The 15,376-nt window shown below is 41.7% G+C and overlaps 1 protein-coding gene across 15 annotated transcripts in view; it reads left to right on the forward strand.

The window, feature by feature from the left end:
- LOC133465822 (thyroid hormone receptor alpha) overlaps positions 1 to 15,376 on the forward strand; it is an 87,214-nt gene that overhangs the window by 36,853 nt on the left and 34,985 nt on the right. For 12 of the 15 annotated variants that reach the window (XR_009784763.1, XM_061748926.1, XM_061748930.1 and 9 more), the window contains 6 exons: positions 6,444 to 6,505; positions 9,665 to 9,786; positions 11,393 to 11,540; positions 12,692 to 12,897; positions 13,314 to 13,460; positions 14,571 to 14,829. Coding sequence is in view for 14 of the 15 variants with exons in the window: in XM_061748926.1 (XP_061604910.1) it covers positions 6,444 to 6,505; positions 9,665 to 9,786; positions 11,393 to 11,540; positions 12,692 to 12,897; positions 13,314 to 13,460; positions 14,571 to 14,829 (944 nt within the window). In the remaining variant the exon portion in view is untranslated. Of the gene's footprint in view, positions 1 to 4,656; positions 5,033 to 6,443; positions 6,506 to 9,664; positions 9,787 to 11,392; positions 11,541 to 12,691; positions 12,898 to 13,313; positions 13,461 to 14,570; positions 14,830 to 15,376 lie in introns of those variants that run through there. The other 3 variants (XM_061748934.1, XM_061748935.1, XM_061748936.1) reach the window with 3 other exon arrangements.

Consider the following 15,376-nt stretch of genomic DNA (forward strand, 5'->3'; position numbering starts at 1 on the left):
ACAACATTATACAACTCTTGCTTGGCGCTTGGAGGGAGTGTTCTTCATCAATTTAATTAAATACCCAAGAGTTATTTAACTGAAGCATGGCAGTCACATGGACAGTCACAGCGAGTTTTTGAGCTGTACTGATTTCCGTTTAAATACGTAGCAAATTTTAATTCGATTTTTAGAATCGAAATGATGTTTTAATGCAGGTTTCCTTAGGTAGAACTATATTAATTAGTGGCTTTTTTTCTGAGAACTCACAAGGATATATTTAGTTCCATTTCGAAGCTTCAGCTGCTACTTCCTTGAATTTGGCATGAATATATAATACTGTGGGTGACAGCTGGAATAACAAATTAGGAAAAGACATTCACTGAAGACATAAGAATGCAGACCCACATATTACTGTTTGCAGTTAATTTAGTGACTTAGCTGTAGACTAAGTTTGAATGCAGTCAGCTCACTGCTGATCAGGCGCGTGATGCGGTACTTTAACAGGAAGTGATGTGACTAAATGCAAATGAACAACACCGTTTTTATTATTTTCTTTTTTTTCCCCTACGGAAGTTAATTTCACATTTAAAGTATGGTATAGTTTCCAAATGGATTTCTATAGCATTCGCATGTCTTAGGGAAACTCCGCGCTCCAGGACTTCCAGGCAGCCTCAGACTTCGATGAGTCGCACCTCTTTGCTGGGTGCGCACACATGAGCTGCTTATGCACAGTGAGTGGGCCTGAAGCCATTACGGGATAATGCACGTATCTTGAAGTTGCACAAGCCAGGCGTTTAAAAAAAAAACACTTTTGCACGAACGGGAGAATATAATATAATAATCGGTATCGGCCAATAGTTGGCATTTTATGCTGATCGGCTTTAATGACATAAGACATTTAAATGTAAATTTGAATCCAAAAGCTAGTTTATTTTTAGCCTTGTCGCGTGTCTTTTGTGATGTAGTACTGTAAATATCTGGATCAGACTACAAGACAAATTTGGTCTTTCATGATTGCACTATGTCAGACTACTGCAATACAATCTTGTGTTCCGATACCACCACATCTCGCCTTTTACGATCACTGGGCTTTATCATGTCAATGCAAACGCAACTGGATACACTCGTTACCATGGCGATAACAACAATGGATCGCGCCGTGTGTATTATAAGAACAAAATGGGGGAAAACGTGCTTTTGGTCACCGGTGCTCAGGAGAGGACATTAATTTAAGGCTTGCTTGAGGTATGTTCGCATACTTTTAATACGATACGGCTCGCAAGAAGGCAACAAAATGTTATGTACCCGAGCAAGCTAGTGCTAGCAGACAGTTGTATGAAATGGCTTCAAACTGCCGACTAGCTCCTGCGGACAAGTTTGCACGCCTTATCATTAGCCGCCGGGACGTAACCTCAGAGTCCGCAGCTCACGAGGCTATCTGAGCAAAGTCAGTTTTGTTATAGTTCCCGATGTTTTCACATCATTCCTGGATTTTATGCTCCAAGCAATTTCCAAATAAGATATTTACAGTTCAGAATGTGTGGCTCTCCTATTGTTACAGTTGCGATTTGATCTTATTCAAGTTAAATAGTATTCAAGGGGACATATGGGTAACTTGGCAATCGGTTGAATTCCAATTGTTGGGTCTCTGGAATGCCTGCGCACCTATTGTGTGGAATTACACAACAATAGTTTTTTTTTTTTGTAAGCTGCATACATCCAAAACAATTCTCTGTGAGGATGTATTTCTGAATTTTCCAGGCTGATATCCATAATACACAATACAGGAGATCCACCATTCTTTTTCCTCACTCGTGACAACCAGATTACACCAAAACACTAACTTGTCAAAGCCAAATGCTAAGCTGAGCTACAGTGTTGTTGGATGCACAGCCTTCATCATTAGCTTCTAATAACTCGATACTACTCGATCGTCGAAGTTAGCTATAGGGGGTGTCTTTGTGTGTTGCCAATTCGCTTGATGCGTGCACTACATGCATGGATCCGTACATCAATTGACAAAGTGTAATTTGGCAGACTGGTGATGAGGTTCCACCTCCATGAGTGAAAATGCAGTTGTTGCGCTTACTGGGGCTCAGTTTTCTTGAGCACAAGTCGCCACTAGCAACACTGCTTGGTCCACCCTCCTTATTGTCATGGTAACGCGAAGGTATACTGGTGTTGGCACACTCTCCTGTAGATGGGAGGTGTGGTGAGCTCAGTTGCATTAGGCAGGACCGCCGCCTCAAAACAGGCCGTTTTCAACAGGTCTCTATGAATAGGGTGTTCTCGAATTCTTGATCTTTCCTATTTTGACGGGTGGAACGGGTTTAGTTTGTGGAAAAATTACATAATGTCTCCTTAAACATGATTGTGTAAGAGCTGTTATATGGTCACGCCCAAGTCACACTTATAAAGAATAGGTTCTATACCAAACATTGGAATGGATAAGCAACAACACGTCAAAACAGAGCATTTTCAATGCGTCCTTGTCTCGAGTGCACCGTGGAATCAGACTAGCTGAGACTGGAATTTACCTGGAGGTGTTGTTCAAACTGTCAGTGTTCTTTTGAGGGCGAACAAAAGGGTGCTGTCATCCCTGGAATAGAAGAGAATCTAGTGATTCTGTTGATCTTGTTATTTATTGAATTGTTTGTATATTTTGATTATTTTTGGAATAACATTCAATTGAACGAATTTATACAGCAGTTGCATTCATATCTGAAAATATTGTTGGAACTACATATTATTTTAACTCAGAATTGTGTGCAAATAACCTTCTTGTACGGTAGGAATTATCCATCCATCCATCTTCTGTACCGCTTTATCCTCACAAGGGTCGCGATCTGTAGGAATTAATGATGCGAATACTAATTTCATGTTATTGCCAGAAGATACTACTGATGAAATACTGTGATTTAATCCTCTATGCTGCCCACAGCCGTGGCAGACAAAAACATTTTGTGCATTTTTCAATTGCGCAATTCAATTAAGCAAAATTAATTCCTCAACAATGGCTTTCTTGTTCATTTCCATGAATTCATCTTTGCCATTCAATTTGTTATTAATTGCTTTTCATTGAAGCATGATTACACTGGTCAACAACAAATGTATTGTGTGAGATTTTTTAGCTGATTTAAGACAATTTTGATGTACTGTATCCAAATATCACATTGGTTTTGTCCACATTTTGTATTTATTTTTTTTATGTACAGGTATTTTCGCTTTAGAGGTTCAAATAAACAGAGGTTCGTGCCCTGAATTTTGAACAATGATGACCTAACATTCAATTTACATGTACCCACTTTTATCAATGTCTCCTATTCAATTTACAGTAAGAAAAGTTTGTAAAATTTCAATTAATAAACTGTTAACAACTTGACATAAAAATCTGACCTGAACAAGAAAATAATTTTCAGACTCAGCGGTACAACATTGTCCTAAATCAGTTGAAAAAACACTTTAAACTACACCTTAAACTGGTCGCCAGCCAATCGCAGGCCACATATACTGTAAACAAACAACTCTTCGCACCCCCATTCACACCTACGGGCAGTTTAGAGTCACCAATTAACCTAACATGCATGTTTTTGGGGATGTGCGAGGAAACCGGAGTACCCGGAGAAAACCCCCGCAGGTACGGGGAGAACATGCAAACTCCACACAGTCGTCCACTGTGCCGCCAGTTTAATTTGAATCCCATTCAAATAAAATTCAATGTGTTTTGCCTGGCCTTTCATGTTTTCTTTAAAGAATTGCACCCATCTTACAAATTCTGCGTGTGTAATCAAACATATGAGCACAACTGTGTGTTTTCTCATAAAATAAATAAAAGTAGTGCTGTGAATTTCAAAATAAGAGCAAATAAATAGAAAGAAAGTATTACGTGTTCAAATAAGGTGCTTAACTTAACAAAATACAGATAATACTTCATGTTTTGTAGAAGCAAAATCATGCATGGTAAATAGGCATTATACATAGGTAGAAGGGTTTTCCAGAATTTTGAAGTCCACTTTGGGGGTGCGTATTATACATGGGTGCACATTATACACGAGAAATTAGGGTGGGTGTCGATACTACAGAGGGTAATTCATTTTTACACACTGTGGCTATTAAGAATGTTAAAATGGTACTTAAATGTTTCTAGTCGGAAAGGATTTATTGTGCATTAGAGCCAAAAGATATCCTAATTGATTTAAAACATTATGCCCACACGCCAAACCTAATTTGACTGGAGAGGACGGCCTCAGCTGCTGTTATATAATCGTATTAGTATTTAAGCTTAAGTGAGTTTGGATGTAGAAAGCCTTTTTTTTGGGGGGGGGGGAATTATATTCCTGCGAGAAAAAGAAAAGGAAAATACTGGAGAGGAAAGGACATGAAATGAGTTCACTTAAATGAATCTAGCAGCAGCAACGATAGTAACATGAGATGGGGACAAAGATTAGCAAATGAGAAGGACAAAGAGGACACTTGGGAGGAGCAAAATCCGTATGTTTAAATCAAGACTGGCAGACCGGAAGCTGGAGCATTCTTTCAAAACAGATGAGAGTGAAATGAATTGTACTGCGATAGCCGAGAATGCCACATGCTGACACGCGCGCACACACACAGGCATGCACACACACACGGGGGGGGGGGGCTGGACCAGAGCAGCCAGAAAGGAAGGAGAGAGAGAGTGAAAAGGGGAGGGGAAGAGAGGGAAACAAACATCGTAGTCATTCTTGCCAGCAGCCAGCCTGAGGCAGGCGGACTAACGCTCGGGATAGCGGAACACATAGTATCAGCTTGACTTACTTGACAATCTGTTGAACTTTTATGGGTCAACTTCAGTGTTGAGGTCAGAGGTTGTTGGAGTTCAGACCTCCATGTAGAGTTAGATCAATGGTGTTTGCCGACCGCTATGAGGATCTCGACGCACTGCAAACAGCTGCTGAGCACTGCATGTACTCAGTAAATTAGATTGCCGGGAGGGTGAAAGTGCAAAAAAATAAATACATCAAAATAACAGGAGCAGCATGCATATTTTACAGCCATACTGCATCAACAGGTTGGTGTTTAACTACTTTGTGTGTGTCTATGCATTTTGCAGTTAAGAGATCTGTTTCTGTTTGTTGTATTGATTGTCTCTTTTAGGATAAACACCAGTGTGTTCTTCTTGGTAGTAGTTTATGAAATTCAACGAATCCCGAATGCAATTTGTAGACCTTTTTAAACCCTACTTTCTCAAGTAACACATTTGTCATCTGGCGAGAATCTGTGTAGGTTTGAAGCCTACGTTATTTTCTCATGTTATTGTTGTGGATGTTGGTCATCTTACAACCCCAAGGCTCATTGTTTGCTTTGCTCTTGCATCTGTTTTCCCCAATTCCCAGTGTTGTTATGTATTATTAGCACCCTTTTAAAACTTTGTTTTGTAATCCTTTTCACAATGCCACATTGTTGTGTTTGAATGATGTCAGCGAGGGAGGTCAAATTTGCCACTGTAAGGATTTACAGTTAGTTTAATCAATGCTAAAGAGATTAGAAATTGTGATCATGATTATTGACGCTAATTTATACGCATGCAAATGCTTAAACAGTCTAGTTATCTATTGCAATCAAGAGGTTATAACAATCAATACAAAGTTTGTCTTACCAGCACTTGTAAAAATCCTTTTACAAGAGCCTACCATAGCGTACATGCCATCATACATAGTCAATAAATGCAAGATAACCACGAGGTGTTTATCTCATACTGGGAAGTTCCTGCTCAAAAACATGAGCCAATCACTTTATTTTTGACTGAAAACATGATGGAAAAAAATAACAATAATACGAGACAGGAACTCAGCATAACTATGATATGTGTGTGGGTGTTGCTGATCACGTCTCTCACATCAGTCTCATGTCAGCCTTGAGTACAGCAAAACTAAAGGAACTGACCTCACTGTTACAATACTTTCGGAGGACAGCATATATATACTCTAGTATCAACTTCATGTCAAATTGTACCCAAGAAAATCTCCGTTATTGTGAAATCCTTTTTTTGTTTTTTTTTCCACTTGTGTCGAAATGACAATGTTGTGTTTCAGTTTCACAGCTCACTTCACAGAGATTCTTGTAAGCCGTGTAGCTGGATTTCCACAGTGTTACTGCCTGAGCATAGGCACGGCAGTCACACCAATATGATTGTCCGACAGTGAAGTGCCGCGGCAACTGAGCAAGAAATGTCACTGCTCTTTGTTTTTTGCTTTTCCGGGCGAGGGTTGCGACTCCAGTGTATAATTTCATTGGGGTGTTATAGTGGACAGGAAAAAAATTGCTCAAATGCAATGAAATATCAGATATGACACTTGAATGGACAGGAAGAAAATTGTCCGAGTGATATAGCTGCTGGTCAGATCAAATTCTAAGCAACTAATAATAATAAAAAGGTATTTTAACTTAGTGTTATTCCTCCTTGTCTTGCCTTCTGGAAGGTGGCTCGATGTGCCAAAGAGAAAAAGGAAGGACAGCCAGTCTTCGATGAAGAGTATGTCTGGTAAGGATGATTCACCTCAAACTTAGGCCATCCATGTTTTTGTCATCATTATAACAAAACAACGAAAAAGAATACACCATTCAGGAGAATCTTCACATCAAAATGCTGAGGCTTTTGATGTGTAAGAGGAGTCTATGTTTGGTTTATGATGTTCAGTGCAGCTCATCATTTTAGAGCTGACTCCCCTCGTGGACTGTGAAAGGTGTCCCAGCTTTGTCCTTACTGTTGTATTAGACTCCTTGCTGTTTTCTTTTAAAGGCTTTGTAGAACAGGAATAGGCTCACCTCGGTCGCCAAAGTTTAAGAGTCCCCTTTATAACTGTTAATCAAATCTTTGAAAGGACAGGATTCAAATACGGAACTAAAACTTCACAAAGTCATCAAAATGAACACTATTTGCAGTCTCATATCAGACTCAGAAAGCCAAGCAGAGAAGCCCAGACTTCCCTCTCCCCAAACACTTCGGCCAGCTCTTGAGTGGGATCCGGAGACCTTCCTTGGTCAGCTGGAAGACAGTCTCTCCAACGTGTCCTGGGTATTCCCAGGGGAACTCCTCCTGTGAGGCCATGCCAAGAACACCTCAGCAAGTAGGCATCCAGGAGACAGCCTAACCAGATGCCGAAGCCACCTTGTATGGCTCCTCTTGATGGGAGGAGCAGCGGCTTTACACTGAGGCTCTCCCGGATGCCTGAGCTTCTTACCTCATCTCAAAGGGAGAGTCTGGACACCCTGCGGAGGAAACTCATTTTGCCCGCTTGGATCTGTGATCTTGTTCTTTTGGGCACAAACCACAATTCGTGACCATAGGTGAGGGAAGGAACATTGATGGACCGGTAAATTGAGAGGTTCACCTTTCGGTTCAGCTCCTTCTTCACAACGACCGACCGATGCAGAGTCCACATGAATGCAGATGCTCCACCAATATTCCGATCAATCCCCTGCTTCCCTCACTTATGAACATGTCCCAAAGATACTTGAACTCCTGTACTCATCCTCGACCTGCAGAAGGCATGCGGTCATTTTCTAACTGAGGACCATGGCCTCAGATTTGGAGGTGCTGATTCTTACGTCATCCGCTTCACACTCAGCTGCAAACCGCTCCAGCACTGTCCTCCGATGTCCACACAATGATGCAGCAGCGTGTCAACCAAGATAGTCCCACAGCGTCCAGAAGCTTTAGGAACTCTTGACAGATCTCAACCCCAGCAAAAGGAGAGCCAACCTCAGAGTCCCCGGACTCTCCTTCCTCATTGAAAGGTGTGTCGGTGGAATTGAGGAGGAGATCGAGGATGAAAGTCTAACTTATTTTTAGCCGGGATGTTTACCAAACAAATTCTAGGAGCACATTTTCTTGTTTGGATTGGGTGACCTTAGAGGGTCCAACGCACATTCACTTGTAACATGCCTGAGGCTAAGGTGCATTACAAACTGGTTGCCAAAAGGAATTCAAGGGAAACAGGTTACTGAGGTGTTAGTTTTCTTGCTGAGTAAAACAAAGCTATTATTTGCAAGGGAAATAATGTTTTAGTTGATATGGCACATTTTAATAACAGACATTATTGGAGATGAGAACAACTAAGGCCCAATAGACCCATAAAGGCAATCGAGCTGTTTTTGTCCCAATTTTGCTCCTTCCCGACCGACCAAGCCCGTCAAACGCCAGACTATCTTTGGTTGTATAGGATTATCCTATAAGATGATTATTAGGTCAAGAGGTGCGTTAAGAGTGTATTTGTCCCCATTATAGGGTCTGAAACAGGTCAGGGCCGACAGTCTTTAAATCATTAACACGTTTAATATTTACAACCAAAACTCTTCATGTGTGTGGGGAAAGCCGACGATGATGCTGTGAATTGTGACAAAACGTAGATTTTTTTCAAAAAACGCATTCTTTACCGGCGGCACGGTGTCCGACGGGTTAGAGCGTCTGCCTCACAGTTCTGAGGAGCGGGGTTCAATCCCCAGCCCCGCCCGAGCGGATTTGCCAAAGTTGGTGAAAGAAGGTCCTGGGTAGACTCCCTGATGTTTCGCCAGTCTCCCCTTGTGTAAGTGAGTCGCGTAATGTCTCCAAAGAAGAATGAAAAACACAAAAACATAGAGAGCACGTAACCGAGGCGTCCACGCGGCTAGGCGACATCATCTTGGGGACGTATATTACATATTCCATTCTGCTTCTTGCCCTAAGTCACATACTCTGCCTTTAGAAACAATATGCTAAACAGCATGTTCACTTGTGTGGCTATAGATAAATCTTGATTTAATGATACCTCATGAGTAAAAGATGACATTAAATGCAGTTATCTGGCTGTGAGTTTTGCATAAAGCACTGATTTTAAAGGGAAATGGAGGTTTTCTGGAAGTCATAAGACTAGTTTAATCAAAAATGCCTTCAGTGGAAGAATAGCTTTTTAGTCATCACATCCATACTCACATGGTAGAGCAAGAATAGCCCACACTCACATAGCTTTGCCTACGAAAAAATGAGATGTGAATTCATGAAATACTAATTCAATATTTGAACATCACATTATTTATAAAAAAAAAAAAAAAAAGCAAAAGATTATGGATCAATAAAGATCTGACACAGAATGCAAAGTCTAATCGGGTCCTGTGAGCACAAGTACACTCGTGCTTCATAAGCTCAACGATGGACCATGAAGTGAAGACGCACCAGCTGATCAAATCAAACTTTATTTATAGAGCCCTTTTCATACAATGACAAGCATCTCAAAGTGCTTTACAGAGTTAGTCTGATGACTTCCTGCTGTGCACCAACACGATAGCTTTGAGGTTCTAAATATACGATGGCGTGCTACGAGTGAGAGCAAACACGATCATGTGAAATAAATGCCCAGCATGTGCAAAGCTTGCGTTGAAGCCCATTGTGATGTACTGTATGTGTGGACGGATATGTGTACAGTACTTTCAAGCCTAGATCACAGACCCTCAGGGTGCCATACAAAGGAGCTTCATTGATGGCCCCCGTTTTAATGCAAAGCCCCTTCTCCGCTTGGACTTCTCATTGTTATCACGACTCGTCCCTCGTCCCTGAAAACCTGCCCTGTGCCGGATCTTCGTTATTGTCTGCTCATCCGCCTTATTCACCTCTCTCCTAATTCCATCCCATTTGTCTCCTTAACCTCCTCCTCCTTTCCTATAGCTCTTAGCATCTCTGTTCCAGGGTATATCCCCAGCTACCTGGAAAAGGATGAGCCATGCGTGGTGTGCGGCGACAAGGCGACCGGTTACCACTACCGCTGCATCACATGCGAGGGCTGCAAGGTACAGTAAGAGTCTGTGAAATTGTCTTCTACAGATAAAAGAAGACATTGCCTATCGCAGTCGCAATGGTTAGCGGCATTATTAATGTGCCGGCCATTTGATGCTCTTTAGTATCCGCAGAAGGACATTCGGTTCACGCTCTTTTTTTTCCCCCGTTTACAAATGAAACAAACTTTGAATCCTAACCAACACTATCAGCTTTATACAATGGCATGCAATTGAAACAAAAACTCCATTTCTGTTGGGCTTCGAGAGGCTATTTGATCTCTACGCCAATTCCTTAAAGAATGAATTGCTGCTGCCCTGAGTTATTAAAAAAAAACAAAAAACTACGATGATATTTGTACGAGAGCTGCACATTTGATCAAAGAGTCATGGTAATTCGAGTTAAGACAAACTGCATTTGTATAATTTTGTAAGCATAGATTAATCATGACTCAAAGTACACCGTAACCTCAGTTTGGTGAGGATTTCTTTTCACCAAAATGTTGTCCCAGTTTCAGTACGTCACAACTGTCCGTGTGGCTCGGCCGCTCATTTCCTGGAATCTAGCCCCACACAGAGCATCCCACGCACATGCGAAACACCCTGCGCATTCATCAGACACCATTTCCAAAGTTTTTTCTGCTTATTTATTGAATGCGGCTGTTCAATAAGAAACCATGGAGCCAATGACCGTTCCAAGTACCGGCCCTTTGCTAAAGAAGATAAGAAACCCCGTAGACGAGTAGCAAAGGACCAAAATGGCGATTCCTCTTCCAAACAATAACCTCCCCTCTCCCCGTCTTTCATACGCCATCAATATAGGCAAACGTGATGCCTAATGTTTCATTAGTCATTCATATTTATGTCCCATTGTTTTCTGTATGTTAAATGATAGTCTTTCTCTAGAAAATATTTGTTGTTAATGTTATTGGGTATCTAAAACGGACGAATTGGATTTACATGATTTCTATTGGAAATATTGCTTCAGTTTTCGTACAATTCGGAACAGATGAATCCCAAAAACAAAGGTTGCACTGTCATGGAATGTTTTTGAAAGCCCATCCAATTGAATTTTAGGGTATTCATATAATTAACTTTTTTTTTTTTTGGTCATATACTTGTTGAGTCGACGGCTCACATGAGAAATCAGCTTCTCTTGAAATCCTGCAGTGGTGTTGAAAATTGGTAATACGCCCACTTTTTCCAAGAGACTCACAAACTGACAGTTTGATTGCTATGATAGCATTATAATCTGGAAATCTATTTTGGGTATAAATGGCCCTTACAAAAACAGCCATTTTCCTCTTTGCCAACAAGGAAGCTGTGTTTTTGCCCTTCAGCGCTTGTTTTGTTTGTGTGTGTGTGTGTGTGTGTGTGTGTGACAGTAAGATTAGCCGAAACAACTGGAGAGATGCAAAGGATTTTATTTTGGATTGCATTGTGGCTCATGTATGATTCACATTTGGGATTGGGAAATCCCTTTTTCTTTGTTTTTAACCCTCTCTATTTCAATGAAGCTGTTACATAATTGTATCAATTTTCCTCCTTCCCGTTTCCTGTTTTTTCTCATCTTGTGCCAATCTTTTATCTGTGCCTCTTTGTTTCTTTTTTACCCTTCCAGGGTTTCTTCCGTCGGACCATCCAAAAGAACCTCCACCCGGCGTACTCGTGTAAATATGAAGGCTGCTGCGTCATCGACAAGATCACCCGCAACCAGTGCCAGCTTTGTCGTTTTAAGAAGTGCATCTCTGTTGGCATGGCCATGGACTGTGAGTTCATTGAAAACTAAACGCCATGTACAGTACCTTGACTTACGAGTGGCCCAATTTAAGTTTGTTTTTGAAGGTTACAAACCTTTACTTGGTCATTTTTTTTGCTTTGTGGTGCAAGCCAAAATTGGAGTCCCGTGCTCAGATATGGCACTCAAGTGACGTGAAGGTACTGTAATGCCCTCCAATGTGGGCAAGGAGAGTAGTGAGTCACATGTCATCATCTACAAATGAACAATTGAGGGGTTGGTCCACTGCGATTGGCTGGTGGCCAGTTCAGGGTGTACCCCGCCTCTCGTCTGAAGATAGCGGGGATAAGCTCCAGCATGCCCGCGACCCTAGTGAGGAGAAGCGGCTTAGAAAATGGATGGATGGATGGATGTGTGTTTTCCTCAGCATATCTCGGGTTAGCCACAAATTCACCAACACTGTCCAAAGCATTTTTTTTGCAGCAGCTGTTGTCCATAAAATTTAGCTGCGGTCACTTATTAAATGGCGTTCCTTTACTGAGGGAACTTTATATGTTTTTTTTTTTTTTTCAATTAATACTTCCCAAAATCATTGCATAATGTTGCCTCTCATTCATCCACTCACCAATTCATAGTAGCAAGTCTGAGCTCCATGTTAAACACTTTGAGAAATGTACATGAGGCTGGGCTCAAACTAGCCCTGAGATAAGTCTCAAGTGCCATGACACATAAGCAATTTAAGAAAAAAAAACATTGAACTGAACAGTGAATATGTCGCTTTTGTTGGCGTTTGTGGTGCCTGAAGGTAATGAGCTTCTGTCACAGTGTAGTCCTAATACCCTGAAGCCCCTTTGACAGAACATGCGGCACGTGTATTTAGAAAATATCAGCGCTAAGCTATTTTTACTTTTGAGTTGGACCGTTTCAAAGAGACACGGCCATTAACTGCTGTCGCTACCACTATTGCGATCTTGTCGTCTTAACAATCGCTTGAGTCCGCAGTTAATACTCTATGCTAAACTGTGAGGGATGGTAATAGCTTATTTCATCCAACCAGTCAACTAATCAGTAAGTCACCAAAACATGCCATTAAACCAAAAGTGAACATGATCCAATAAACTCCACTACCTAACAACAAAGCGTTTTTTTTCTCCCCTGCCACCAAACTTTCTCACCCATCAGTGGTGTTGGACGACTCGAAGCGTGTGGCTAAACGGCGTCTCATCGAGGAGAATCGGGAGAAAAGAAAAAGGGTGGAGTTGGTGCGGACGCTCCAGGTGAGGCCAGAGCCAAACACCACCGAGTGGGAATTGATCAGGATGGCGACTGAGGCCCACCGGCACACCAACGCCCAGGGATCCAGCTGGAAACAGAAGCGCAAGTTTCTGGTGAGTGTGAAAAGACCGAGCGCTGAAGCTTGTGCCTTGGACGGCTTGTATATAGTGTAGCGTGCTTGTCTTAAACTCCTTTGTTTTAATTCCAACATAATATTCAATTTACTGTGAATGAAATAAGCTGTTCATGTCATTTCACTTTCTCACGAACAAAAACTTCTGTTTCCATAATGTGCCTCATCTGATCTACGATTTAAAGGACTCATGTTAAAACACTCGTAATGGCTTTATACAGTATACAGAAAACTAACATTCTGCTGTCTGAAGAATAGGGTTCGTTTAGACACGACAGCAACACAATTTCTTGTGACAAAAACACAAAGCATCTTTAACCAGAGGTTACTATTATCAATATTTCCCCTGCCTTTCTCCTTGGATGCTAACATTAACCAAACGAGTTTTGCCTACAGCCAGATGATATTGGCCAGGGAAAATTGGTACCCACATCGGAAGGTGATAAGGTAGACCTGGAAGCCTTCAGTGAGTTCACCAAGATCATGACGCCTGCCATTACTCGTGTGGTGGACTTTGCCAAGAAACTACCCATGTTCTCAGAGGTAGGTTAAACCGTACGTGCTTTTCATTGATGTTTGTGTGAAGGCAGGACAACAAAGGGGACGGTGGCAGAAGGCAGGCTGACCGGGAAGTAACGATGAGCATTGGTGCAGCAGGTAGCAAAAACTGAGAAGGCTGCAAAAACAGGCCGTCAGAAACGCACAAGGACGAACGCTGAAGCTTAAAATCACTGGAGGTAAATTCAGCAGGAAAATATATGCAGACACGACGACTACTGAACACTGGTGAGCCTGAGCCGGGCTTTCGTGAAGAAGCTGAGGAGTGAGCGGCGATAGGAATCAGCTGTGCCCCGTTGCAGCTCCGCCTACTGCCACACGCCAACACTGCGGGAAGGGAGGAAAAAGGCAAAACACAACCAGACCACAAAGAGACCTCGTTTTCATCAAAACGGAATTGTCAAAGAAAACCCCAGACATGACAGTTTGTTCATTGGAGCGTCTTTTGTAAATGTCCATTTTTATGCATCCAAAGCGGGATATTATATCCATAAATCTTACTATAGCATTGTAGACATGTCCTGTTAGTCTTGAGTTGTTACTTTGCACAATATTGCATGGCATTGGCAGCTACTATTTAGAATTGTGCGCTGTCTTCTGCTTTTGTTTAAAATGTATTAGCTAAAGTACAAAATCTGTCCTTTCTAGGCTGGAGCAATCTAGCTGCTAGCTAGAAAAAGTCAGCTGGAATAGGCATAGCTTCCCATGACCAGGACCAGGAACGGGATAAGCAGCGTTGGTTGAGAAATGATTGATGGCTGCGTAATGCCATTTTTCACAGAGAAATGAAATTGTACTTTATTATTTGAAAGATCCTTTGCAGTTTGTTTTCAGCGTTTATAGCAGTGTGCCAATAAGAAGCAATCAAATGATGACCCATCACTGAGCATTTTCAAATCTTGAGCAGCTGAGGAGTCACTTTGGTCGCCTGTCGGTGTATCTGTCAGTTTTCTTACAAGTAGCATTTCCTGCAGACAAATTGTGTTTTTCACTCTGAAAGGTTAGGAAAATGCTCAATACAATGACTGAGATGGGAGAAAATCTGCTTTTTGGGGTTCTCGTTGTGCTTATGCCCATGTTGCGCTTACTTCACAGCTTCCGTGCGAAGACCAGATCATCTTGTTGAAAGGGTGCTGCATGGAGATCATGTCACTACGCGCTGCCGTACGCTACGATCCAGAAAGCGAGACACTGACACTTAACGGCGAGATGGCTGTGAAACGTGAGCAGCTGAAGAACGGCGGCTTGGGCGTGGTGTCGGATGCCATCTTTGATTTAGGCAAGAGTCTGGCCCTGTTTAACCTGGACGACTCTGAGGTGGCGCTAATGCAGGCCGTCCTTCTCATGAGCTCAGGTGAGGATAGTGTTCGCAATGAATATAGTAGGCTTCGCCGATCACTGCTCTCACCCAGCAGCTCTGAAAGCTTTAAAAATATGTTTGTGTGTGGATGTGTCCATATATACTGTATGTGTGTGTATAATGTCTTATCTAATTCATTAGAGGCTTTGGAATGAATGAATCTTGATTAACCGCATTTTAATTGCATAGCAATATTAGTCCTACAAAAAACAAAAAAAAACAAACATGCTGTAAACTCTAAATGGATTTTAGTGGACGACTGAATCAAATAATTGACACACACAGGAATATTGTTAACTCTGGAAGACTGCATCTAATTGCAGTATAAAAACGATTTGAAAATATCCCTGGCCAAAATTAAACAGGCCTGAAGTTAAAGGGCCAATTGTTTTAGAACACTATTGCCTTTAACTGCTTTCTGCTTGGCAGTTGGAAAGTTGGATCACATGTCGGAGGGTTCGAGTGCTTTGGTGGTATGAAAACGCCTTTTTGCACAATTTGCACAAAACCATGCTTATCAAGGCTTTCGTCGTGTATTTTT

Source organism: Phyllopteryx taeniolatus, chromosome 16 (genome assembly GCF_024500385.1).
Source record: "Phyllopteryx taeniolatus isolate TA_2022b chromosome 16, UOR_Ptae_1.2, whole genome shotgun sequence".
Taxonomy (NCBI): Eukaryota; Metazoa; Chordata; class Actinopteri; order Syngnathiformes; family Syngnathidae; genus Phyllopteryx; species Phyllopteryx taeniolatus.